This window comes from Eretmochelys imbricata, chromosome 1 (genome assembly GCF_965152235.1).
Source record: "Eretmochelys imbricata isolate rEreImb1 chromosome 1, rEreImb1.hap1, whole genome shotgun sequence".
In the NCBI taxonomy this organism is placed as follows: Eukaryota; Metazoa; Chordata; order Testudines; family Cheloniidae; genus Eretmochelys; species Eretmochelys imbricata.
This window is the reverse complement of record NC_135572.1, coordinates 335,384,737-335,410,427: the sequence shown is the minus strand read 5'-3', so window position 1 is coordinate 335,410,427 and position 25,691 is coordinate 335,384,737. Positions and strand designations below refer to the sequence as shown.

General features: G+C 43.3%; 2 protein-coding genes across 6 annotated transcripts in view; one reads left to right on the top strand and one right to left on the bottom strand.

The window, feature by feature from the left end:
* Positions 1–683: 683 nt before the first annotated feature.
* On the top strand, positions 684–14,017 carry PSMC2 (proteasome 26S subunit, ATPase 2). The gene is made up of 12 exons (XM_077835898.1): positions 684–839; positions 3,319–3,356; positions 3,993–4,074; positions 7,612–7,711; positions 8,518–8,649; positions 9,416–9,488; positions 9,603–9,698; positions 9,924–10,088; positions 11,877–11,964; positions 12,682–12,884; positions 13,541–13,637; positions 13,721–14,017. The coding sequence occupies exons 1-12, from the start codon at positions 770–772 to the stop codon at positions 13,876–13,878; spliced, it is 1,302 nt and encodes a 433-aa protein (XP_077692024.1). The 5' UTR covers positions 684–769; the 3' UTR covers positions 13,879–14,017.
* Positions 14,018–17,397: 3,380 nt separating this feature from the next.
* SLC26A5 (solute carrier family 26 member 5) overlaps positions 17,398–25,691 on the bottom strand; it is a 43,605-nt gene continuing 35,311 nt past the window's right edge. For all 5 annotated transcript variants that reach the window (XM_077835808.1, XM_077835826.1, XM_077835817.1 and 2 more), the window contains 6 exons: positions 25,504–25,573; positions 22,445–22,537; positions 21,619–21,729; positions 20,398–20,604; positions 19,942–19,996; positions 17,398–19,256 (listed from right to left, as the gene is read on the bottom strand). In XM_077835808.1, coding sequence (XP_077691934.1) covers positions 19,081–19,256; positions 19,942–19,996; positions 20,398–20,604; positions 21,619–21,729; positions 22,445–22,537; positions 25,504–25,573 — 712 coding nt within the window. In that variant the 3' untranslated portion in view covers positions 17,398–19,080. The remainder of the gene's footprint in view (positions 19,257–19,941; positions 19,997–20,397; positions 20,605–21,618; positions 21,730–22,444; positions 22,538–25,503; positions 25,574–25,691) is intronic.

The following is a 25,691-nucleotide window of genomic DNA, read 5'->3' as shown; positions in this document are numbered from 1 at the left end:
AGCTGGAGTTGGTGGGAGACTGAATCGAACCATGAAGTTCAGCATTGCCCACTGTCATGCCTTACAATATTTGGTGTTTTGCTTAAAGTCCCAGCTCCTGGAGTCACGTGATTACAGGAGAATCTCAGCTTTCACTACCCAAAATAAAAAAAATCCAGACGTCCGGGGCGGGGGGGCTTGAAAAGGCAAAAGCTCCCTGCACCTGAGGGCTCAGAGCAGAAGGCAAAAGAAAAGATCCCAATATGCATTTTTAAAATGCTCATGGTTTTTAAGCCAAGCTGCAGCTGGAGTCCCTGAGGGGCCACACTGGGAGCTGCACATTAGAGGCCCCCTGCAGGCCTAATGCTGGTGCCTTGTTTTCCTGCAGCCCTGCTTCCCGTGAGGGGCTGGAGCGGGGACCAGGGCACGAGGAGACCAAGCAGGGCAGGCTGCCTCGTGTGGGGCGTGGACAAGCAGGCACAGGAACACCGCTGGTTGGGACTCGAGAGCGAGGGAAGAAAGCCCTGTGGCACCACTCCCTCTCTACCGGAAGCGATGCTGGGGGAACAGAACTCGCTTGCACGAGGGCCGCTTCCGTCTTCCGGCTGGTTGCACCGAATACTGCCCCCCGCAGGGCTGCTTTCCGGGACGGGACCTGTGGCCCCGCGTCAGCCCGGCCGGAGCGGAAGCCGGGTGAGGTGCTGTGTAATGCATCCGGGGGCGGGGCGGCGCCTGCGCAGTGTGTCGGGACCGGGAGGAGACGCTTGAGGGGATCCGTGTGGCCGCCGGGATGCCGGACTATCTGGGCGCCGATCAGCGCAAAACCAAGGAGGAGGAGAAGGAGGATAAACCCATCCGCGGTGAGGGGCCGGGCGGCCTCGGCCTCGTATCCCCTTCGCCCCAGCCCAGGCTGCGGGGCATCCGGGGCCTCTATCCCGCCCCCACCCCTTCTGCCCGGGCCCTTCTCCCGGTGCCCGCCCCCCCCCCGGGCTTCGCTGCGCCGGAGACACCCGCAGCCGCGCGGGGCCTCGAGCTGGCAGGTTGTGCGGCCGTGCCGGGCCGTCTCTAGCCCCGCCGAGCGCCCCGGGGCCTGCGAGGTGGGCAGGGAGCCGAGCCGCGGAGCGAGCCTGTGACTTCCTTCGGCTCGTGCAGGCAGCGCCCAGGACTCCGGGTCCCACTTGACTTCTGAAGGAAGGGCCAGGAGCTGCCCAGCCTTCCCCAGTCTCCCGTGTGACTTGCCAGCCCCCCGGGGCAGCTCGCTCGGGTCCGTCTACGCTGCGGCTGGCCCGGGCTCACTGGGCTTGGGCTCCGGGGCTGAAAAAAGGTGGTGTAGACGTGGGAGCGGAGGGTCCCAGGGCTTGGGCTCTAGCCTGAGCCCCAGCGTCTACCCAGCAATTTTTAGACCCGCAACTTGAGTCCCGGAGCCGGAGTCAGCTGGTTTGTGCCAGGGTAGCTGTGCCGCAGGGCTTTTATCCCCATGTCTACGTACCCTCAAGGGTGGGATCTTCAAAGGGAGTTGGGCATCGCAGTGTGGAGAAAATCACTGAACTCTACGAAGCTCGAGTTTGGGTCCTACTCTCGTTATACTATGAGCAGGGGGAGGGACGTGGCTATGAATGCGACACACAAACTCGGCATGCTAGGCTGATTGCTGCCTAAGTCAATGGGAGACACTAACCAGAGAGCATGACCTTAAACCCCACCACTCTCAAAGATAGGCGCTTAAGTCCCGGCTGGGGGAAAAGTACTTAGCAAAGTGGACCCAGCAGTGTGTTAGGTGTCTGCCTCACTCCACAAAACAGGGGGTTGTGTGCACCTTATAACTTTTAGCTCAGTATTAGCACTCTCCTGAAAGGTGTGATACCCCTGTTCCAATCTCATCTTTCTGGTGGGTGCGCTAACCATTGAGCTACTGGATATTCTCATGTGGGGCTCTGTCAGTCTCTCCAGTTGAAGGTGTTCCAGTGTGGCTAAAGGAGTCATTGGAATGGGGGCGGCGCTGAACCCTAGAATTCCCATTTTCTGTGTGGGTGCCCTAACGACTGGACTTTCTCTAACCCAGTGACTATTTCATGATTTATCTATGTAGTGAGAAGGTGGGTTGCAGCACTACCAGCTCCTCCTCCTTCTCTGGCCAGATTTTGAGTGGGACCTGATCCGGTAGGTGTGCTCAGAGGCTGCTTGGTGGATTGGGACTCTCATGTGAGATAAGGCCAAATGCCTATCATTCCCCGGTTCATGATTTGCTCTGGAGCTTAGGTGCGTGCAGGATTTGATGGGAATTCCTTGGGACTTAGGTGCCTAAATCTAGGGTTTAGGAACCTAAATACCTTTGTGGATCCCACCCTTAATCTGTCCAGGCCTCCATTCCCTTGCCATAAAACAGGGGTAATAGCACTTCCCTATCTCCCAGGGGTATTGGGAGGATAACTACATTAACGGTTGTGAAGCACTTGGAGATCTGCTGATGGAAAAAGCAGTATGTGAGTAAACATCAGCCCCCAGTGCTGTCTGCAGTGAGGATCGCTCAGGAATGTGAGCGTCGTGTAGCAAACAGGTTTGTGGCTGTGCTCACGCACCAACATCATCTACTTTGCTGTCACGCACTGAATAAACTGGGAGGGAATCATGCTTTTGGGGGGACCTCTGTATCTCACCAGCAAAACCTTTGTGTCATGTCCTGCCCTCTAACAATCAAATTATTGTATTGATGTAAAGACTCCTACTCCTTGTTTGTTGGTAACTTCAGCACAAGAGTGTCTTAGATTTTGAGATAGGGTCCTGTTCTTCCCACCCCTGAAATCCAGCGTTATGCTGGTAATCAATTACTTGGTGTTCAAGTATGCATTTAGGTATGTACAGTTGTACAAGTATCTATGAGAGGTTAGTGTCAGAACAAATGACATCTGGATTTTGGACAGTTGTTGAGACTGTCAAGAAGCAGAACTTGATCAGTTTGCTTATTTGTTACTTCCTTTTTTCCAGTCCCTTGTTTATATATAGACTCTTTAGCTCATAAACTCTTTTGGACAGACTGCTTTCATGTTGGTCATTGAGATGCCTAACTCGCTGTGGGTGTGTGATAAATAACAATGCAGTACTACTTCATCCCTGCAAGTAGCTGAAGAACTTGTCTAACTCTTGCTTGTCCTTGGATATCTAGCTTTATGGCACAGTACTCTGGTTTAGTGTTAAAAAAAACAAAATAACACCAACCCTTCCTCCTCCCCATATCAAAGGGGTTCTATGGGTGCGTGAATTCATATCTTTAGAAACAAATTAGATACATTTAATTTTGTTCTTACAACTGAAAGCTAATTCTTGTGTATCTTGTTTCAGCATTGGATGAAGGGGATATTGCCTTGCTGAAAACCTATGTAAGTACCCTACATTACTAGAATGGTAAAGAAAATCATGAAAATCTAATTAACTGAATCAAGGCAAAACAGTATCTTCGAAACTGATCTTCTTTGGAAAAAAATCAGTAAATCTGTTTCCCACTTCCTCCTTAAAATTTACTCCATCTCTGCAACCTCTCTCCCCTAAAGCATTCTCTCCCGACCCCAGAAACAACAAAACCCCTACAGATTTAAATATTACTGGTCTGTGAAGGAACTATGACCAAATAACTTAAGTTTGCAATTTCTTGTATTTCTATTTTAAAATATCTGACTATCAGTGGCCTGAATTTCATTTATACTTCTAGAGAATTTTATGTGCCTTAGTGTAAATGAAGTGGGCCTGAATGTGAGAATAAATTAATATAATTTACGTCTATTTTGGCTCGTGTATGTAACAATGGACCATTTGACTCTGTGTTTTAATATCAGTACTGTTTTTCAAGCCAAATACTGACTTAAAAAACTACAGATCAAGGTCAAGTTAATCTCTGAGGTTAACAATTAACTATATTGACCATCTCAACAGAACATAGTAACTGTCTAATATACATAAATATGTGTACATGTTTTTCTTAAGTTACTGAAGTGCACACAATTATTCTTCTGTTGCAGGGCCAGAGCACATACTCAAGGCAGATTAAGCAGGTAGAAGATGATATTCAGCAGCTACTTAAGAAAATTAATGAGCTCACTGGTAAGTGCTTATCTTTCCATTAAATTTTACTTTAAGAAAATCAAAACCAGGTAAACAACTGTGATTTTTTTATTTCAAAAGAGCAGACTTTGGGAAATTAAGTGAAAGGATTAAAGAAGTCCCCAGACTGAAGGGCTCAAGCACTTAAATGCGGAAGAGGCTTTGAGTTTTTTCAAGTCAACTAAACAAAAACTATCTAAAATTTGCATCCCAAGAAAGGGGAAAATAAACTTGTATGGAACTGTTCAAGACCCAGCTGGATGAATAACCATATCAAAAAGGTTATTAGGAGTAAGCAGAGAGCCTATAGGGAATGGAAAAAGGGGTTGATTAGCAAAGAAAGCTACATCCTGGAGGTTAGTAAATGCAGGAATAAAGTGAGAATTGCTAAAAGCCAAGCTGAATTAGTTTTTGTCAAGGAAATTATAAAAAAAACCTCTTCTTATTTATTTTGTGTTATAAATAAAAAGTACAAGGAAGGATGAGATTGGGCCACTATGCACTGTGGGATAGGAGATTAAAGATAATTTATGTATGTCCCAAAAACTAAATGAATATTTTACCTCAGTTTTCAATAACAATGCTAATATGAAATGTGCATAAAGGCAATATAGCTGATGGAAATGAGCGTCTAGAAATGGAAATTTTCACATCTGAGGTGGAAGAAGAATGTAAAGAGTTTAATGTACTAGTTTGGGGGGACCAGACAGTTTCCATCTCAGAATACTGAAAGAACTGGCATACGTTACTGCTTTCCAGTAGCAAGAATTTTTAATAAATCTATCTGGGGATCATACTGGAGTATAATCAACATCATACATGTATTTAAGAAACGGGGAAAAAGATGATCTGGGAAATACAGACCTGTTAATCTGACCTCAGTAGTATTGAAGGTTTTAGAACAAATCATGAAGGAAAGAATAGTTAAATTCAGAGGTAACTGGTAAAGAGGAGTTAATGCAGCATGGTTTTACCAAAGGTAGATCATGCCAGACTAAACTGATTTCCTTCTTTGAGAAAATAACCAATTTTTTTTTTAGATAAGGGAAGTGCATTTGACACAGCACCACATGGGAAAGTATTAGTTAAATGAGGGAAGAGGGGATCAGTACAACATTGTAAGGTAGATAAGGAATTGGCTAGATGGGAGTAGGTAGCAGGTTGTGCTGAAAGGTGAATTATTGAACTGGAGTTATGTTATTAGTGGAGTTCCTCTGGGATCAATCTTGGGACCAATCTTATTTAATATTTTTAGTAATGACCTCAAGCAGGATGCCACGGGCCAGGCACCGCCGGTGAGTAGAGCCCTGTGCAGTTGTATCTGCATTTGATCCACTAACCGCAAAAATGGTCCACGGGTATCCGTGGATTTCAGGGCTCTACTCATCAGTAGGAAGTGACAGAAGAGGAGGGAGACCTGGGTGTGTGGGTTAATCACAGGATGACTATGAGCCGCCAGTGTGATGAAGCTATGAAAAAGGCAAATGTGATCCTAAGAAGTGTGATTAGGCAAGGCATTTCCAGGAGAGAGAGAGAGAGATTAATGCCACGATAGAAGGCCCTAGTAAGACCTCATTTGGAACGCTGTGTACAATTTTGGTCACCTATGTTTACGCAAGATGAATTTAAACTGGAATAGGAGCAGAGAATAGCTACTAGGATGATTGGGGAATGGAGAGCCTATATTATGAGAGGAGACTAGAAGAGCTTGGCTTGTGTAGTCTCATAAAAAGAAGGCTGAGTGGGGTATGATTTTTTTTCTATAAATACATTGGGGTAAATACCAGGAAGGGTGGAGAGGCGGAAGAGCAAATGGGTATAAACTGGCCATGAGCAAATTCAGGCTGGAAATTAGAAGTTTTCTGACCATCAGAGGGGTAAGGTTCTAGAACAGCCTCCTAATAGGAGGTGTAGGGGCAAACAACTTACCTCATTTTAAGAGACAGCTGGACAAATTTATGAGTGCAGTTGTATGACCCGCTTGGTTGTGATGGTAGCGGGTATGGCTCAACATCCCTGGGGCTCACTTCCAGTTTGTCTTATGGTCCTAAAACTAGTCCTTCAGGGTTTCAGCCAATCAAAGGCAGGGGACAGGGAGAAATTCCAACTCCCTCCCCAACGTGTTCTGTGAAAGTTTTTTTTAAATCATCTTCTGAAGCATCAGGGATGGTCACAGCTGGGGATGACCTTGAACGGGGAGGGCAAGTGGCTCTGAGGTGGCACCAAGCATTCTCATCTCAGGTGCTTGGCTGGCTGGTTCTTGCTCACATGCTCATGGTCCTACTGATGGCCAAGTGTAGTGTCAGGAAAGAATTTTCCTCAGGTCAGATTGGCAGTGACCATAGGTGTTTTTCTCCTTTGTCTGCAGCGTGTTGGTGCAGGTCAATTGCCAGTATTATTTGGGTATATTTCATGTAATCATTTCTCTGCCATTGCAGAGACTCAGGCACAGGTACACTTCAATCCTTCCAAATCTCTGCCTGTGGCACAGGATAGTCTAGTCTCCTATGGGCTGTAGTACATTGGTCTAATTTTGGTGGTTGGGTTTAGTGTGCAGGTGCTGGGCTGTGTTAATGGCCTATGATATACAGGAGGTCAGCCTAGATGATTTAGTGGTCCCTTCTGGCCTTAAACTCTGAGACTCTATGTGCATTATAGCTAAGTTCACCATGTTATGCTTTCATTAAATCACATCTTCTATGAAGCAAAATATTCTGTCATGGATCTCTTACATGTTAAGGGCCTATTTCTGATTTCTTGATTGAATGTCCATCACCTGTAAAACTGGATACTATGCTTGTGTTTCATATATACTTCGTATCTAAGCTCCAGATTTGGCTTTAAGACTCTTAAAGGTGATCTGCAAAGGGGAGGTGGGAAATCTGGATTTATTTCCTCTTCTGCTGCTTTATGGTATGTAAAGAAGCCAGAAAAGTCACTAAAAACACCCTCCCCCCCTTTTTTAAAATACATTAAAAATACCAGGAATATTGAGTTTTATCTTCCCTGTTTTTATGTTGGATGTGGTGGTGGTCTCGGATGTGTGTTTGTGAGCTCTCAGTTCTGACTTGACGGGCTGAGTGTTAAATCTGAAAAAGGTTTCTTCTTCCAAGTACTTACTTACAAGGTAGTTGAATTATAAATTTTACAATACTTTGAATAAAAATCACTTTCCCTCTAAATCAGGATTAACTTCTCTGGTATGTTTACTGTCATTGTACTAGTTCTCCAGTTGTCTATAAAGTCTGCCAAGCAAGAACAAGGTAGACAAAACCTGAGTTTCTAATATAAAAAATATATATAGGGGTGGGAGCTTTTTAGCCTCTGTTTCTGGAACATCATGAAATAAACTGGCATAAATCCCGCAGTTTTCCCTTTACAGGTCACATTTAAAGTACCTATAAAAGCTTCCTCTCAGCATATGCCCTTTTCTCTGATGTGACTGGTGGGTAATGTTTGTAGAACACTGAGAGTGAAGTATCGTTGATGTGATCAGTGAACTGGCTTTTCCTTCTAACGGTGCTATCTTCTATGTAGGGATCAAGGAGTCAGACACAGGCCTGGCCCCTCCTGCCCTCTGGGATCTGGCTGCAGATAAGCAAACTCTCCAAAGTGAGCAGCCACTACAGGTAGCCAGGTGTGTATGTTCTGTGGATCCTGTCATTTGAGCTATGTGGTATTATAAAATACATAGTATTTATAATTCTGTTTGCAGCACCTGTCTTCTTCCCACATGACACCTGGTAAAAACTTAAATTGATTCTTATGTATTTCTCAGGTGCCACTCGTGGTATCTAAATGCTCAGATGTTAACCTTTGTGAAATATGAGAAGTATGCCATAGTTGGAATAGTGATAGAATTATGAGTTACAGCACTACAACAATAAAATCACAAACATACTAGCTATATGTAAGGCTACGATTTGGTCATGGAATCCGTGACTTTCACAGACCTCCGGGACTTCAGCCCACAGCTGCTGGGAGCTGCAGGGTACCCCTACCTCCTGTAGTGGCCAGGAGCTGTGGGGTACCCCTGCCACCACCAGAGGTGGGGGGAATCCCCTGGCAGCTACCCAGCTGCCGCAGGCGGTGGAGGGGAATGTCCTGGCAGCTACCCAGTCCCCATGGATGCGGGGGACCCCCGCAGCTCCCAGCCACAGCAGGGCAAGGTGCTGGACCCTCCTCCCTCCCCGTTTTGTCATGGACATTTTTAGTAAAAGTCACAGACAGATCACAGCTTCCGTGAATTTTTGTTAATTGCCTGTGACCTGTCTGTGACTTTTACTAAAAATATCTATGACAAAATAGTAGCCGTAGCTATATGATTTCATAAAGGCACTTAGAGTACAAACCAAGCATCTTTAATAACTGATGTTTGTGGAAGTAACAAGAAGCTTCATTTGTCTAACTTGTGGCCTGCATTAGTTAACTGTCTTTTGCTAGGTGTACGAAGATAATCAATGCAGATTCCGAGGATCCCAAGTACATTATCAATGTCAAACAATTTGCCAAATTTGTGGTGGACCTCAGCGATCAGGTAGCACCTACTGACATTGAAGAGGGGATGAGAGTTGGGTAAGTAAAGACATAGACTTCTAAGATAAGTAAGTCTAACTGTAGACAGAAGCTTCCTTTCCTTTAAGGTGTAATGATTTAGTCTCATGGTTTAGTTTTCTGCAAACAATCCTATTCACTGGTTAAGTGTAATCTGATATCACTAAAATGTAATTGTATACACAGTAGTAGAGTTAATGGGAAACTTTTCTGATGTTTTCCATTGGAAAACGCTGATTTGTCAAAATTGGAATGTTCTGCAGGATGAAATTCTGACAGAAACCAGGCAGGGTTCAGATGGAAACTTGCCTGCCAGGCAGGTTTCAAAACTATTAGTTTCCTGCCAGCTTGCCTGCCCACCTCTTGGCGGCCCGGGCTTTCAGGTTCCAAATACTTCAGCAGGCTGATAGAGAGCAGAGAACTCCAGGCTTGCGGCTCCTTGGCACTTGGGGTTCCAGGCTTGTGACTTCTCAGCAGCCTGGAAGCCATGGATGCCTAGGCTTCCTAACTGCCTGCTTGGTGATCTGCTGCGGTTCTGGGCAGCTTAGAACTGTTTCCAAATGTCCAAAATGCTGTTTCTACTTTTTCAAAACAGACTTTAGAATTCCTTTCCATGGGAAATCTTAGTTTTGTAGGGATGGGCTCAGGCTGATGCTGGAGAAAAGAGAACCAGCAGGATTTTATCCCCTTTACATTACAGAGGGTTTTTGTTTAAATTATAGTTCAGTTGTGTTCGTGTGAGGAGTATTAAAATGAAAATAATGCTGCTCTTACACCCTCCCACCAGTGTGGACAGAAACAAGTATCAGATCCATATCCCCTTGCCTCCAAAGATTGACCCAACGGTTACTATGATGCAGGTGAGAACTTCCTTGGCTTATTATGCTTTTTCAAACTTGCTTAACTTAAAATGCTGAATTCTGCTATTGCAATAGCAAGTTGTTCAAATGTGCACGTATCTGTTTGTTATGCAGGTAGAGGAAAAACCTGATGTCACTTACAGCGATGTTGGTGGTTGCAAAGAACAGATTGAAAAGCTGAGAGAGGTGGTTGAAACCCCTCTGCTTCATGTAAGTAACTCGTAGATTGCGACTCAATGTTTTGATAACATTTTCTTCATATGATGACTTGTCATGCCTTTCCAAGTACTGAGATGTCTGAATGTAAATATCCCAGCAAAACTAAAAGTAGCTTTTCAGTGAAAATGGACTGGTTTATTTTTTATTTTATTCGCAAAACTGATTTATCACCGATCTTCACATAAAGATTCTATCTCCTGTTTCTTCCCTTCGCAGCCTGAGAGGTTTGTTAACCTTGGGATTGAGCCTCCCAAAGGAGTACTTCTCTTTGGACCACCTGGTACAGGCAAAACCCTCTGTGCCCGTGCTGTTGCTAATAGGACTGATGCCTGCTTCATCAGAGTGATTGGATCTGAATTGGTGCAGAAGTATGTAGGAGAGGTAATACCAAATACTATGTAAAAGGTGGAGCAAACTGCAGACTCCTAGTGGTGGAGGCCAAGCATTTTAATAGACATTGCGGCTGAATGAACTAAGTTTCGTAGACTCAAGGAGGCATAAAAACTATCAAACAAATAATTGCAGATAATAGTCTGGCAACCCTAAAATAGTGAAATCTCAAAATCTTGGTTACTCTACATCTGAAATTTTCAAAAACATTCATTGGCGTTGGGTCAGCACTGAATGGTTTGAAAATCCCACCCTGAATTATCATTCGCTTCTCACAGAAGACTCAAACCCACTGTGGCCTCACACAGTTCTAGTGAATGGAGTACTCTTAAAATTTGTGACACCTGTAGCGGTTTGGGGGGGGTTTGGGTGTGTGGTCTTGACATATAACCAGGTTGCTGCTCCACACTCTCAAACTGTGCACCAGTTCATGGCAGCACTGGATAAAGTAGGTGTACACCAGAGGTGGGCAAACTACAGCCTGCGGGTCACATCCGGCCCATGGGACTGTCCTGCCCAGGCCCTGAGCTCCTGGCCCGGGAGGCTAGCCCCCGGCCCCACCCCGCCACAGGTATGTCGCGTGTGGGCAGCACTCTGGGCGGCGGGGCTGCCTGCTCATGCAGGGCAGTGTGTCTGGCGCTGGCCGGGCGGCGCAGCAGCCAGATATGCTGCTCTGAGCGACATGGTAAGGGATCCCGGGGGGCAGTCAGGGGACAGAGGGCAGTTGGATGGGGTGGAGATTTGGGGGGGGGGTCAGATGGGGGGGGTCCCAGGGGTTGGTTAGGGGAGGGGGTCCTGGGAGGGGGTGGTAAGGGTACAAGGAGGGGGGGGGGGGTTGGATGGGTCGGGGTTTTGAAGGGGGCGGGAAGTGGGAGGGAGCGGGTAGGGGGCAGAGGCCAGGCTGTTTGGGGAGGCACAGCCCTCCATACCGTTTCGCACCACTATGTGGCCCTTGGGCCAAAAAGTTTGCCCACCCCTGGTGTAGACTGTACAAGGGTAACCAGATAGGTGAGAGGTTTCGTGATTACATATGATGCCTTTTGCTCCAAGGTCACGTTGGAAGCCAAAAGTTATCATTTGGCAGTTGGTCAGTAGCCTGTATGAAAGAGATGACAATGTCCCTATCAAAAACGACCATGCTAGCTGGCTCATAGTAGCAGCTAAGAGAGGATAGATATCAAACTTGAACTACCTGCCCCACCCATGTAGGTGGTCTCTGTAGTTCAGGCTTGAGTTGTATGTGGCATAATGGACAGAACGCTGGCCTGGGACATGAAAGGACCTGGGTTCTATTTCTGCTTCTGGCTGCTGGGCGACCTTGGGCAAATCACTTCACCTCCCTGTGCCTCCACTTCTCCAGCTGTAAAATTGGCATAATGATACTGACCACCTTTGCAAAGCATATTGAGATCTGTGGATGAAAAGCACTGTATTAGAGTGAAACATTATTGTTGGCAGCTTGTACTACTACTGGTTGAAGTTCAAAAGTAGTGACCTTTATTTTACAGGGCAGCTGGTTTGGAAGTGTCCACCAGCACAAAACTCGTAAGAACTTAAAAAAAAAAAAAATCTAAAATCGCTGTGTTGGTGCTTGTGTAAGCCCAGGGTAAAGTATCCTGGGGGCACCCAAACCTGCCAGAGTTGCAGAGATATCTGCAAATCAAAAAGTAGGAGTTGTTTCATAATTGGAAACTTACGATTACCACTTGGAAAGCTTCACTGTTTGCTTTAAAATCTTGAGCCAGCCTGTCTGTAACAAAATCTTATCCTCTCTATTAGGGAGCTCGAATGGTTCGTGAACTCTTTGAAATGGCCAGAACTAAGAAAGCTTGTCTTATATTCTTTGATGAAATCGATGCCATTGGAGGTATGCTTGCAGCATGCATAGTTTTTAATCTTTATATAGTGAACTTTAAAAAATTACATGCCAATTCCTTGATTTTATGATTCTCTTTTCACCCTGTAATTCCTTGTTATTAGGACTTGCATTCCATAAATCACAGCTTTGTAAATCATTAAAACGTAGGAAAACTGTTACTTTAACCTCAGTTCAGGTATATTTACTGCAGAAGGAACTATCAAGAAATAGTTAATAAAATCTGAACACATTTAATCCTGAACTGAAGTCATTTATTTCTATAATCAAAATACAAAGTGACTAAACTTAAGGCAGGATCTCTTACAAATACGGTACAAGCAAGTTACTGTACAATTTAATTCTTAAACATTTTTCTTAAACGTTTAACAAAAAATTAAACTGAATGTAAACTTTGCTTTGGGGAAAATTATATGGATTTTGTAAACCTAAGAAAAGTAGATGTGTTCCTCATCAAGGATAGCAATACCCATTTCTCTGACAAGGGATAAAAATATTTTGCCTGCTTATCTTCCTCTTAGCTGAAGATGATGCATTCCAGATAAGAATGGATAAACCATTTTGTTTTGGTAATTGTCTTGCATTCATATACAGCTGTGACTGTTGATATAACATATCCTTCATTTGTTTCTTGGTAACTGCAATGGGATTTATCCTCACTACAGAAGTGCCTTTTCCACATCTTGATGTGCAATGGTTTCTCTGCAGGTGCTCGTTTTGATGATGGGGCTGGAGGAGACAATGAAGTGCAGCGTACTATGCTGGAGCTGATCAACCAGCTGGATGGATTTGATCCAAGAGGGAATATTAAAGTGCTGATGGCAACAAACAGACCTGATACTTTGGATCCAGCACTGATGAGGCCCGGGAGACTGGACAGGAAGATTGAATTTAGCTTACCTGATCTTGAGGTTAGAACTGCTTGTTTTCAGTGCTAAGCAAACAGAGAGCAAAGCAGTAGTTGTTTCAGACTTTAATATTCTGCTGCAGTTTAGAGAGCGAGAATGCCACCACCTCTCCAGGAGCTGTACACTTGAAGTTCAAATGTGCAAAAAAAGCATGAGAGTCCATCCCCATAGGCAAAGCCCCGAACAGTAGCTGTGCTTTGCAGTGTACTCCCAACTCAACAAATCCAGACTCTATTGGAACAAGTCAGGAAGTAGGTTATAAAGTTCTAGCCCCCTCCTCTCTTGATTTGCAGTATGAGAGAGGAGATCTCTTGTGATGACTTGTCAGAGCACTTCTAATTAGTTTCTTTACTGTGCGCCACAAACTGTTTGCTTTCTATTACTCAAATAGGCCAGTTCAGAAAGAGTGTTATGGTTTCCTACCAGTAGGTGGAGTAGGAAACAAGACTGTCTCCCCCTCTGAGGGGTGTTCCACAGGCTGAGTACTCTACTTCAGTGCTTCTCAAGCTATCTGATGTGTGGGACCGGCAATTTGTTTTTCCAATGTGCGTGCAGGCTGGCAGCCAATGGCTCACGGACCGGCACCGGTCTACGGACCACCACTTTGAGTAGCACTGCTCTATCTCCTCTCTCGCACCCTCAAATTTCTGTTTTTTTAGGGACGAACTCACATATTCAAGATTCATGCTCGTTCAATGAGTGTTGAAAGAGACATACGATTTGAGTTGTTGGCTCGACTGTGTCCTAATAGCACAGGTAAGTTGAATCCTATGACTTGTACGCTGTTTGTAAGTGTGCAGTGTGCAGGGGTTAAATCCATCTGTCCTCTTCTTTGAAAGGTGCTGAAATTCGCAGCGTCTGTACAGAGGCAGGCATGTTTGCCATCAGAGCACGTCGAAAAATTGCTACAGAGAAAGACTTCTTAGAAGCTGTGAACAAAGTCATTAAGTCGTATGCCAAATTCAGTGCTACGCCCAGATACATGACCTACAACTAAGTTGCTGAAATTAAAGGAAAATATGTTCCTATTGTTAATCTTGCTATTAAACAAAAAGCCTGAATAACTAACTGTTCAGGGTGTGTTTGCTGTCTAATCGAGTTCTGAGTCTAGAAATAAAATACATCATTCCAAATGACAGGCTAGTAGCTAGTTATTTTTCTTTTTAAGTGTGTTCAACACTGACTAATCGCTTCTATAGTGGAAAATGATGCAAGACTCATTCAGTCAGGGATGGTTACGACCCTGAAAAACCTGCTACAAACTAAACAGTAAAACCAAATAGATTTTAAGGTTTTAATATGCAATCCAAATCCACTAGTTTTAAACATTTTCTTACTGTCAAGTTTCTGGTGGTGCCCCCCTATCATTACAACTTAACCCAAACCAAGTCACTTGGAGGGTGTAACATAAAAATGTGGTGCTCGAATACTATCTAAATGTCAGCAACGCAGAGCAGAGCAGTGTCCCAGCTTTTAGGTGAGGAGTAGGCTAGTTAAGTACATCCCAAGGAGCTAGTTTTGAGGCCTAAGAGTGGTCAGAGGTCTCCCCATCCCCAGCAGCTGTATTTTTAAAGGGAAAGTCTAAAATCTGGCTGCTTGGAGTGATACAGTAGAAGAGGCTGCTTCAAGGGTAATGGAAGAGTGTCATGTACCCAGCCTGTGCTTACTACTAACCCCTAATGCTGCTATAGCAGGCAAACTGTAAACTCAGTTGTTGAAAGGTGGGTTCCTAAAATGTCATCTTAGTACCTTTCCCATCAGCATTCATGGTTATAACGGGAGACAGACAGAATTAGTCCAAAGAAAAAGGCCTCCTGCCATAACGCAAGGACACAGATTGTGGCTGGCAAACAAAAGGAATGTGGGACTGAAAGTCAGTGGGCAAAATAAAGAGCTGGGCTACTCTGCCCATCACACTTTTGGCATTCTTAAAGTTAATGATAATGGCTGTCAGGGCTAAGGTGGATGGGAAGGAGTGAGAGCTTCACCATGTTCGGAAGGATCTACTGTTACACTGCTGGGCCTCTCTCCTTATCCTGAGATGTCCTGACCAAAGTGAGGGACCCAGTGCCATCGCCACCTCCTAAAGCTGGGACACCACCTCTTAGATCTTGCTGTCACACACCTTGTGTGTGCTGCTTCTTCCCCCCCTTATTTCTTCTTTCCTGTCCCTCTCCTTTTACCTTCTGATGAATAAGTGCCTGGCTGAACTAGCAAGACTGTGTAGTTTAAAACAGAGGTTCTCAAAATGTATCCTGAGGGGGTGTGAGAAGGCAGAGCGGAGAGGTAAGGATGGTACTGCCACCCTTCTCTGCTGCTGCCAGAGCACAACCTTCAGAACTTGGCAGCCAGAGCACTATACGCTTAAATGGCTCTGCTTGAATCAATGCCATACTGTTTTTAATATTTAGTGAGTTGCATAATTTTATCAGTAAATGTACTTGTCATGGTGCGGGGCATAAACTACTACAGACATAAAGAAGGGTGGCAGGGTCAAGTAAGTTTGAAAACCATATATTTGAAACACTGCTTGTGAGCATGTGACCCAGGAGGCAGCTTAAAGCAGCACTGTAAGTCACCTGACGGGTACAAGTTTGGCAGATCTTGGGATTAAGAAGATTGTGCTGTGCTTGTGTTCCTCAAGCACTGAGGTTACAAATGAGTCAACCTCAGACACACAAGCTGCATTTTCTAACTGCTGCTTTTGCCTTTGAGGCTGGTTTCTCTTAGACACAGAGTAACAGCAGCAACAAAAACAGCTCCAGCTTGCTGCAACTAACCTTTTCCTCTTCCCCCAAAAAGAGAGTTCTTTCATATCAGCTAAGAGTGTCAGAAAAGGCTGTTTTCAAACAGTACAGCCTCTTCTGACCATATTCCTTGCTCTCCAGCAGTAGTCTTGCCCTCTACACTGTAGTCCTTCCCCATTATTCTTGCTATAGAGCAGAAGCAGTGGTATCCCAATAGGAAGCAGACGCAAGTGTGGGTAAAAGAGAAAATGCAGTTTTTTGTGTGTTTTTTTTTTTTTTAAAGTAACCCTCCTCCCCTGGACTGTCTGTTGTAAATCTTTCCCCTCTTGCTGTGTAAAAGTGGGTAGAAGGGAACAATGGTCTCTTGCCAAGCTGTCTGAGTACACCATGAAATAGCAATTGCTTGATTTATGCTTTGTAGGGGCTGACAGGGGATAAGATTTGACGCAGCCTGAGAACCAATGACCACTGCTTGCCTACTACAGAAGCATAAGAGCAAAGTAGCAAGACTCTAAACTGGTCTGCTTTGATAATCATCATGGTCAGTTCCAGCTTTAGGCTAAGGTCTTGTCATAGTTTATCAATTTAATCTCAGTGGCAGCAGGCGGCATAAACCTAAGAATAAAAATCATGGCTAGTACACCATTTAAAAAAGCTTAAAAGCAGAAAACTGGTTCTAATACTGACTAGTAGACTTAAATAGTCTTAACATGGAATCCACTTGGGTTTGCTGTGTTAGCAGAGGCAGCTTCACTGTAAGGAATGCATGGCTTAGGGAAACTAAAGCAGTCATTATCCCTAGCTCCTGCCGGTGGGTGGGTGGGTGGGTGGGGGCAGGGTGTCAGGACACTGCCTCAGAGCAGGTGTATGGCTAACAGAGGACTTTAAACAGGGCAGCTCAGGCTCTTTCTGGCACTAGACAAAGTAAATGTGGTCTGCCCATACCTTGTCCCTTCTTGCTTGAACCAGCACTCAAAGAGCAAGCTGAATAAAAATGTGGGTTGGGGATATGGAGTGGGAAGAAGTCAGGGCTCCAGGCAGAGGGAATCAGTACTCCTCTGAGGGAGGGCATATCCTCACACAGCTGCTCTCCAAGAGCAATTACAGCCAACTGGTCTCCAATACTATTCCACTCAGGATGTTTCCCTCTTCAGGAAAGCTACAGACTGCTTAAACAGTGACATGTGCAGGGAAAAGCTATACCAGGCTTTGACAGTAGGGAAAGATCACAGTGTTACTTGTGCAAAGAGGATGTAAACGAACTGCTCAGGCCCGTGGAAGAGGATTCCTTGAAAACATTCTTGGGTTGCTAGGAGAGTCAACAGTGAGGCTCCTTCTACCCTTTCACAAGGACTCTGTATAGGGCAACCCCCCCCTCCCCCGGAGCTTCTCCCCTTCCCAGTGGCACATCAGCACCATGGTAGTCATCCTTTTTTAAAGTGAGTGGTTTTCTCAGTCCATTATTTAGGACAGATGTTTTAGAAGAGCTTAGGTTATGTTCCTACTGCATCCTTTCAGAAGAGTTATAGCTAAGCTTTATGGCTTCTTAAATTTCTGGTTCAGATTGTCCAACATGATTATAGAGATTTGAACACCCAACATGGCACCTGTTAAACCTTCAGAAAGTTCTTGAGCTCCTGCCCACTGATAGCAGGACCCCTGTTAGAGCAAGGCACCTAAAGTCACTAGTCACTTTTGGAACCATGGCCATGATAAAGATTCTTTATGTGTATCTCCTAACGCACTGCTGCAGGATTAAGAAAAACAAGTCATTGAACCCCTCTTTATTTGGGATGTTGAAGACAGACAATTTTGACATTAACTGAAGAAACTGTACAGCTAAAAAAATATACTGCATGTTGATACAAAAGGATGGTTGCTAGATTAAAACTACAAAATCTACCCTGGCACTAAAATGCTCCTGTGATACATTAAGTACATTCACTTAATCCTTTTAATTTCCAGTCATGGCTTCATTCCCGATGCCAAATTTTGCCCATCTGTGTTGCCAGCTGGATCAGAGGCAAGGCACTTACCTCCGCATGGCTCATGTATAAAGCCAACTAAATACAGACCTAACCGTACTTGGTATTGCCCTAGAGCACAGAACTTTTGTTATGATGGAACTAAATGAAGGGTCATTTTATGGTTAAGGAAAAACTGAAAACTTGACTGTCCTTAAATCAGAAACTTTGTGCAAGAGTTTCAACAATGCTTGAGTCTAGCTCTAAAAATACAAAAGCTGGGTCAAGGCAGGTTCTTTCTGCTAGGTTTACAATTTTCACTTCAGCTACAGCAATTAAAATTAGAGTGAAAAGAGAGCAGGGAGTTTCACTTTAAGTAACATCAGTGCCTTAGGAGGGTTGCCATTGGCGTCACGGAATATTTAAATCTGAACAAGTTTTCATCGATTTAAGTATACATACTAGGTTTTGCAAAACTTCATGTTATAAAAGCATTTAAAAGCAGGATCAGGGACAAGCCTGCATGGGGAGCAGGAAGGTGTAGATGACTGAATAGGTCTCTTCTTCCACATTTAATTATGTATTGGGCCTTGACTACCTGCCTGTAGCAGTTTAAAAAGGGACTGCAGAAGGTTCATCTGTCTCAAGACAGTCTGGTCACACCCCATTTAACCAGATTATTCTCAATCATTTACGACTTGGTAATTCTTTGCTATTTTCTAGTAGGTGTGACTCAACTGTAGCACTGGAATGGTTTAGTAGGAACTGTAATATACTAATTATGTTTGGTTTGAAATTCAGCCAAAATGGGGAGAACATTTTGAGAACCAAGTGGTCACTGTTGAGACAGGTTAAATATAAAAATAGGAACCTGGTCTGTACCATCCAGCTCAAGAAAACAGCAGTTAATGACAGCAGCATGAAATGTCACAAATCCAGCTAGTAGATTTCTTGTTCACAACTATGCCTATATACACACTGGCAGCAGTTTAAGAAAACCCTTTTAGACAGTGGTACACTGCATTGCATTGGCAATTGCAGAAAAGGCATTTTCTGCAAGATCCCACTTTGCTGGAAACAGTGTGCAACATATCAATTTGTCCATTACTTTTACTACAGGTGTTTCAATATTTTATCCAAAGTGAACTAATACACAGCTTAGCGCAATATCCTCTAATGCCATGTTTCTAAAAACTTACCCCACCCCCATCAGAATGCTCTAATATCCTGTCCGCAGCAAAATACATTATTTTCAACAACATACAACTAAAATGTCTGCATGTTGGTTTAAGTTACACCTGGATTCAGGTAAGGAAGAGCACAGTTCAAAAATATTAAGGCGGCAAACTTTGTTCATTATTCCTGTAGCAAATAAACTATCCCATCTCTATAGAGTATACCCGTAGAGGTGCATAGTCTTATGCTCTGTTTATACTGTGCAAATTAAGTGTTCGTAGAGTCTCGCTTTCTCATGGAATTATGCAGATTTCAGTTCTCCATGTGTGTTTGTGAAGTAGTAACAAAGAGGTCTGAGGCAGTTTGTGGAACAGACCCAACCTTCAGCTGGCAGGAGAGAACAGCATCGTGAACACTGTGAAACAGCAAATCTCTGGTGGTGGATTTTTCAAAAAAATTAAGTCGAGTCAGATCATCCATAACAGGGCCTGTAAAGCAAATATATTAAACTATCGCCAGGAGATACATGTATCTCATGCCTTGTATTGATTAACTAAGGGGGAGGGAGATAGCCTGTAGCTTTCCCAACCTCAAGTTTTCCTGTTCAAGACAGATTTGAGACAAAAAGATGCAAGCCAAATAATGCTACAGGCAAAATACACAAGATTTAAATGTACAGCTGAGCAAGATTTCTAGTTAAAGATGTATTTGTGTGTATACTAGCACATCTTCATCCCGTCATAATATACTGATGATCAGTCTCAGGGGACAATGATAAACTTCCAAATGTCAGAAAACATTCTGGCACCTGATTCTCCTCACACGATGGTGTGACTCCACTAACTGACTATAACAGAGTGAGTTAGGCCCGATTCAGCAAGGTACTTAAGCATGCTCCTAACTTGAAGCATATATGAGGTGTCCCAGTGAAGTCACATGTTTAGGGCTATTCAAGTCAGTGGCAGCAGGATCAAGCCTCTGAAGAACTTGCTAAATCAGGGTTTTACTCTGGCACCAGTCATGGCCTGGTGGACTAGGGCCTGATTCTCCTCTCAAACCAATTTTTTCTTTAAAATGTGGAAGGCGCTCAGACCCTACAGTGATGGCTGGCAATACGAAATCCATGGATGGATGCCAACCCCACTCAAATCCCCCCAAAACTCTACAACTTACCACTGCAGCCGGCTATACGCACAAAAACACCAACTTCTTTATATTCTTCTATAACCTGCAGAAGTTTAAATGGAGGTTTAATCTGTAGAAATACCTTTGTACATATCACAATTTCATTGGTATAAGACAATATACATAATGCATTTTTTAAAAAGCCGTTCAGCTGCTTAATGGTTATTTCTCTTTTAAAATGGCTCTTGCACAGCATTAATCTTCTGCCTCTTCCATCCCTATAGGTTTTACACACACACACACACAGTAGCTTAACTTGACTTGAGAGTTGCACAAAGTGATTACACGTTCCCCAGTATAGCAGCAAGAACTTAGCATCAAAGGTGAAAGTTAAAACCTGTCATAATTAGAGTCTGATGTAAGATCATCTTGATTGGCCCTCTTAGTGTCCTATAAAAACATGACATGTATTTTGGTGGAGGGAATGTGAAAGATACCACTTACTGATTTTAACGTTTTTGCTCCAACTGAATCCACAAAGTTCACTGGTGTAAAGTCCAAAATTATACAGTGAACATTTGTCATTGGCTCCATAAAGTGTTCAAGTTCATCAGGAGATGTGTCTTGTGCATTAGCATCTGCAGATTTTCCATTTAGGGGAAGCTCATCATTTATTACCTCGTGTTTTACGCTTGTTTCCATGTCACTAGTCTATAGGAGAAGATAAAACCCAAGAGCTTAATGACAAATACGTACATTTACAATAACGATTTTTCCACAAGCTTCGTTCAGCCTCCAATAAGGTTTATGGCTTCAAACCACCCTCCCACGCCCCCACATTTTTATGTTCACAGGATTTATACCTGAACTTAGACCTAGCCCTCCCCCCACTTCTCCATATGCGCCAATTTTATGTAGCAAGTTCAAGTAGATCTACGACATGACCTTGCTGTGAATTACCGTTTGCATTCAAAAACTTACATCAGCATTTTCGCCTCTCTCTGGCAATGGAAATAACCAGACTGGCCTAGCAGAGCCACGAGCAGCTCATTCTGCTGTAACATACGTATTCAAGAATAAAAATCCCTTGGACCAAAATCTTGAAAAATAAGAGCCTACAAGTAGGCTCTTGATCCCATAGTTAGGCACCTGCCTGATTTTCAAAAGCACTGAGCATCTAACAGCTCCCACAGAGAATAGGCACATAAATGTGCACAAGTTTCAGATAGTCCTTGTCATCACACTCTGCTTTTCAGCAGATCCCCCTTTTTCTGTTAACCAAATCAATAAGTTGTTCTTGTGTGCAGAAATGGAAATATTTATATTTAACAGGATTATTACTTTGAGTTAATTTCAGATTAGTCCACATTAGGTCAGATAACTCCAAATATGCCTACTGTGAAATTTCTACACCTTCCTCTAAAGCCTCTGGCCATTGTCAGACAGGAGACTGGACCAGATGGATCTTCGGTCTTATCCAGCATGGCTAGATCTCACTAAGCCTTGTTTTAGACAATTCTCTAAAACAAGTCTTCTGAGTGACATTCCCTTTTTTGATGTCATTTTCTAACAAAAACGGTCTGTGCTGCACAACACACATTTCTAAGCCTTCCTCTTTCAAGTAACTTTCTTGTACGAACGCTGCATAAAGAGCCAATACAATAAGCTAGTTTGCTAGATGGGGAAAAAAAGAAAAATCAGGCAAGAATTTACTCTGGCACTCACATGCTTCAAGACTGCTTTCTCCCTGTGTTCATTTGTCTGCTGAAGTTCCTTGGCATGCCTTTTCTCGGCTTTTTTCTTTGCTGCCAATACAGCACATGGATCAACTCCAGTCTACCACATAAGGCAAGGCATAATCAAAGGAGGTTCAACTTGTTAGGACTATCATGTTACTTATTCAAAGGTCAAATTCATCACCTTAACATACTATAACATAAGATTACACTATACAGCTTTCCTTAAAGGGGAAATGTACAAAGAAAGAAGCAGTAATCTTTGGAATCAGCATGTTAATACAATGATGAGGTGGAAATTTGAACCACAATTCTTTTCTAAATCAAATAGTGACAGTTTCAGTAGAAACACTGATTGAGTGAGAGATTTATAGGGGGGGGAAATGCTTTCGGATATAAATCGTCAATGCCATTTGCTTCGTGAAAACAAACACCACCCACCTCAACTGTACAAGATTCATCAGGGAAGCTACAGAAAAATGTTTGAGAGATTAGTATGTGTGTCATTCCCTGCCAATGCAGTCTTGTCCCCTAGACATACATGTTACTGGTGCTAAACCCCTGACCACCAAATATGATGGCATGTTGGTGGTGGGTGAAGTAATGTGTATATGTAGGTAATTTGTATGCAGTGCCCTTCACAGAATCAAACAATAAGTACATTTCATATTCACCCCACAATTCGTATAAGGACGGAAGAGGCTTTACCAATGGAGCTGAAAGATGATGCACAAAAGGATTAACCTTAAAGCTTTTCAGAGACCAATTCACTAATTCAAGAGGGGAGAGAATACTAAGGAATTGATTTTACTCACCTTTTTCTTCAGGGCACTTGTGTACAATTCACTATTGGCAAAATAGAGGGAGGCATTGGCCTGGAATATTTTTATTCCAGGATATTCTTTCACCTAAGGAAAGAAACATTATAATACATGTGCTATTTATTCTGGAAGAAAAGCACACATTTATATTTCTGCCACATACACGGTCACAAGACTGATCACAAATATCCATTGCCCGAACCACAGAATACACAACATAAGCCAACTTCCCACTGCACATGTGGACGTCACGGAATGATACCCATACCAATGGCATTGTTGTCTCTAGAACAGCCATGAAACAGAGTGAATGATGGTCATAGCATGCTGCAAACAAAGGGAAATATACTCCCACCTACTACTGTATGGAAAGTAAATTAGAAGGACCTTCCCATAGTCATCATACAATAAAATATTGAGTGAGATCAATATCGCATAATATTTGCATTTATATTTTTAACAATGAAAGAAAATAATTTAAAAACGAATTAAATCTGATGTTCCTATGAATGCTAGGTATTATTTAATATAAGGAAATCATGCAGTTCTAGAAATGCTTCTCTTTTTCCTCCATACTGATTTTATCAATACTTTTCCAATAATTTTTTATTTCTGACCTGCTTTATGATGTCCTCAGTGACAAAAATGGAAAACACAGTAACCTGATCTCAGATTTGTACAGTTTTAAGCACTTTTGTTTTTAACTGTTCCTACAGAAACACTTCCTTCCCCCAGTCTGGTTACTGCGCTGATATTGTTAATAAAATCCCCTTGAAAGCAGATTTACAACTGTTTACACAGGCCCCTGAAATGAAGGTTACTCACTTGTAACCATTCTTTGAGGTGACCCTGCATATTCCCACTTATGGATAAAGTGCCGTTTGGTGCTGCCTAATGGTAGAATCTTCTCCAAACAGTGCATGTTAGAGCACACGTAACCCACAACTCCCTGCAACGCTTCTTAATGTTCTGAGGGGAGGTTATATGAGGGGGTATTTTTTGATCTGAATGGCATAGCTCAGTGGTTCTTTGGACTTGAGGATGGTCCTGAAACAAGAGGAAGGAGCTGGCCCCACAGACTTGGGGAGTACTGGATTCAGAGAAATACTCTGCTCTGCACCTCTGGTCTTCAAAGGGGAAAACAGAACTGACTTGGGTTTCAGAGACAGAACTGCAGAGGCCATGTCAGAATTGGATAGATCCAAATAGTCTGATATCTGGCACTGCTAACAGTGTTCTCCAGAACAGATACATCTGGTGCTGACATGGCTCTAAGTTTCTTAGTAGGCAGCTGGCCTTTTTTCACGAACAGTGCCACTGAAGCCTTGACAGCTTTAACAGAAGGAGCCAGCACCGATAAAGATCCTAGTCTTGGAACCATTAGACAGCCTAGAAGTATCTACAGTCCGTTCTGTTTCTCCTAGTACGCTCTGGGCAGGACAGAACACTCTGGCAAATAGAACTCCCAGGAGCATGGCCTTATCCCAAGCACCTAAGGTGTCTCAAATGGTTCTCTGATGCCAGGAAGACAGTTGGGCACAAAGCACATCTCTGAAAACCCAGCCTCTTCTTTGGTTCCCCATTACACAGAACCAACCTTACAAGATAGACTGAACTACCTAGATTTAAAAACTACTTTGTACTAAAAACAATACTAAAGTCAGAATATTTGGAATCGCTTGAGGGAAGAGGAGGAGGGGGATGTATGTGTGCTCTAATGGGCAATGCTTGACGAAGCAGTTAGGTAGCACCAGGTGACAAGTTACCCATAATGGGAATATGCAGACCCACTAATAGAAGACTCTCCGACACTTTAAACTGAAATGCTCTGGCCCAAAGCAGAGGTCTGGCATGCCATACGCTGCCCAAGCACACGCTTACAACAGAGTTAGAGACCCTGGGGGAGGGAATACCCAAGACATTTAGTACAGCAGTGATATGGGACTGCTCTAGTCTGTGTGGGTGTCAGCATACCCACAGACATCTTGTCGTCACTCTGTTCAAAGCAGAACAACTTCTGGTGGGAACAATGCTTTAGGATTCCAGCATCATTCTGTTCAATGCAGATTTGTAAGAAAGACAGCCACTTAGTGATCTGGGCATATGGACCTTTCAAAAGCAGCTCCCCTGATGAGAACAGGGCAAAGATTGCAAAAATTCCTGGCCAGTGTTTGAATACAAAACAGTGAATTTATATCCCCTTCTTGCCAACAAAATGGTGTTCCTAAACATGTTTATGAAAAGGAAACAAAAAAAGTGATGCTAGCACTTGTGCAAATACATAAATAATGCACAAGGACTAGCTCCAGGAGCGTTTGTGCAACCACCTTGAAAGCTCCTTGTGAGTTTGGGAGGCATTCCCCAAGAGCAGAAGGAATACCATGCAACTTCGGTGACTTCATACAGCATGAACAGCAGATACAAAACAGCCTTGAGAGTAAGCCAGAGAGTGACGTTATGCTCACAGAAATTATTCATCAAATAATAAATATGTTTGTGAAAATAAGGCTGGTCATGGATAACTGGAAAAGAGAGAGGTGGAGTTCATAGAATAAAGTTCTCCATTGTGACCCACTTGCCCAGCTCTACTAAAAATAGACTAAATTAGGTCTTTGGTTCTGTAGGTTTTCATTAATATAGCTAAAGCGACTCGTGGAGCTCACCCTGAATGGGTTCATACACAGTTCTGGTATTAGTAATGGTACTTTTATAAACCCTAGCATCTTAAACTAAGCAATCAATTATAGGTGGTCTTTGCACCAGAACTTGTCATGCAATACCCTGCAATACAAACCCACCATCCACATGGGAACATGCATATTTATTATAAAAACACTAAAATCTGAAACAAAATGATTAAAGCAAAGTAAGTTTGCTTCCCCACAGTGTAACCCTAGCATAGAAGAATGTAAGAGCGGCTAGTTTCACCGCAGGAGGCTTTCACCACTATGCATACAATTACAGAATTAAGAATGTTCAGCCATTCCAGGAATCTGACTATGCTCTATAACAGCAATTTAATAACAACTTAATACAGGAAAACACATTCCTACCTCTTCATACTCTTCCACGTCACAGTAAATGTCTGTGTTGGGAATTTGACCCAGGATTCTGTACTGTGGACTGGAGAGAAATGGATGCATAAGGTCTCAATATTACAGTTCACAGACTTGAGAAGAACGCACATTAAAAAACAGCTTTGAACCTACACCAGATATGGCTACTATACGTTAGCACAGTG

Coding starts and splice junctions, on each gene's coding strand:
- PSMC2 (XM_077835898.1), top strand. CDS start 770: ATGCCGGACTATCTGGGCGCCGATCAGCGCAAAACCAAGGAGGAGGAG. Junction 840..3,318: donor GGAGGATAAACCCATCCGCG/GTGAGGGGCCGG, acceptor ATCTTGTTTCAG/CATTGGATGAAGGGGATATT. Junction 10,089..11,876: donor TGCAGAAGTATGTAGGAGAG/GTAATACCAAAT, acceptor CCTCTCTATTAG/GGAGCTCGAATGGTTCGTGA.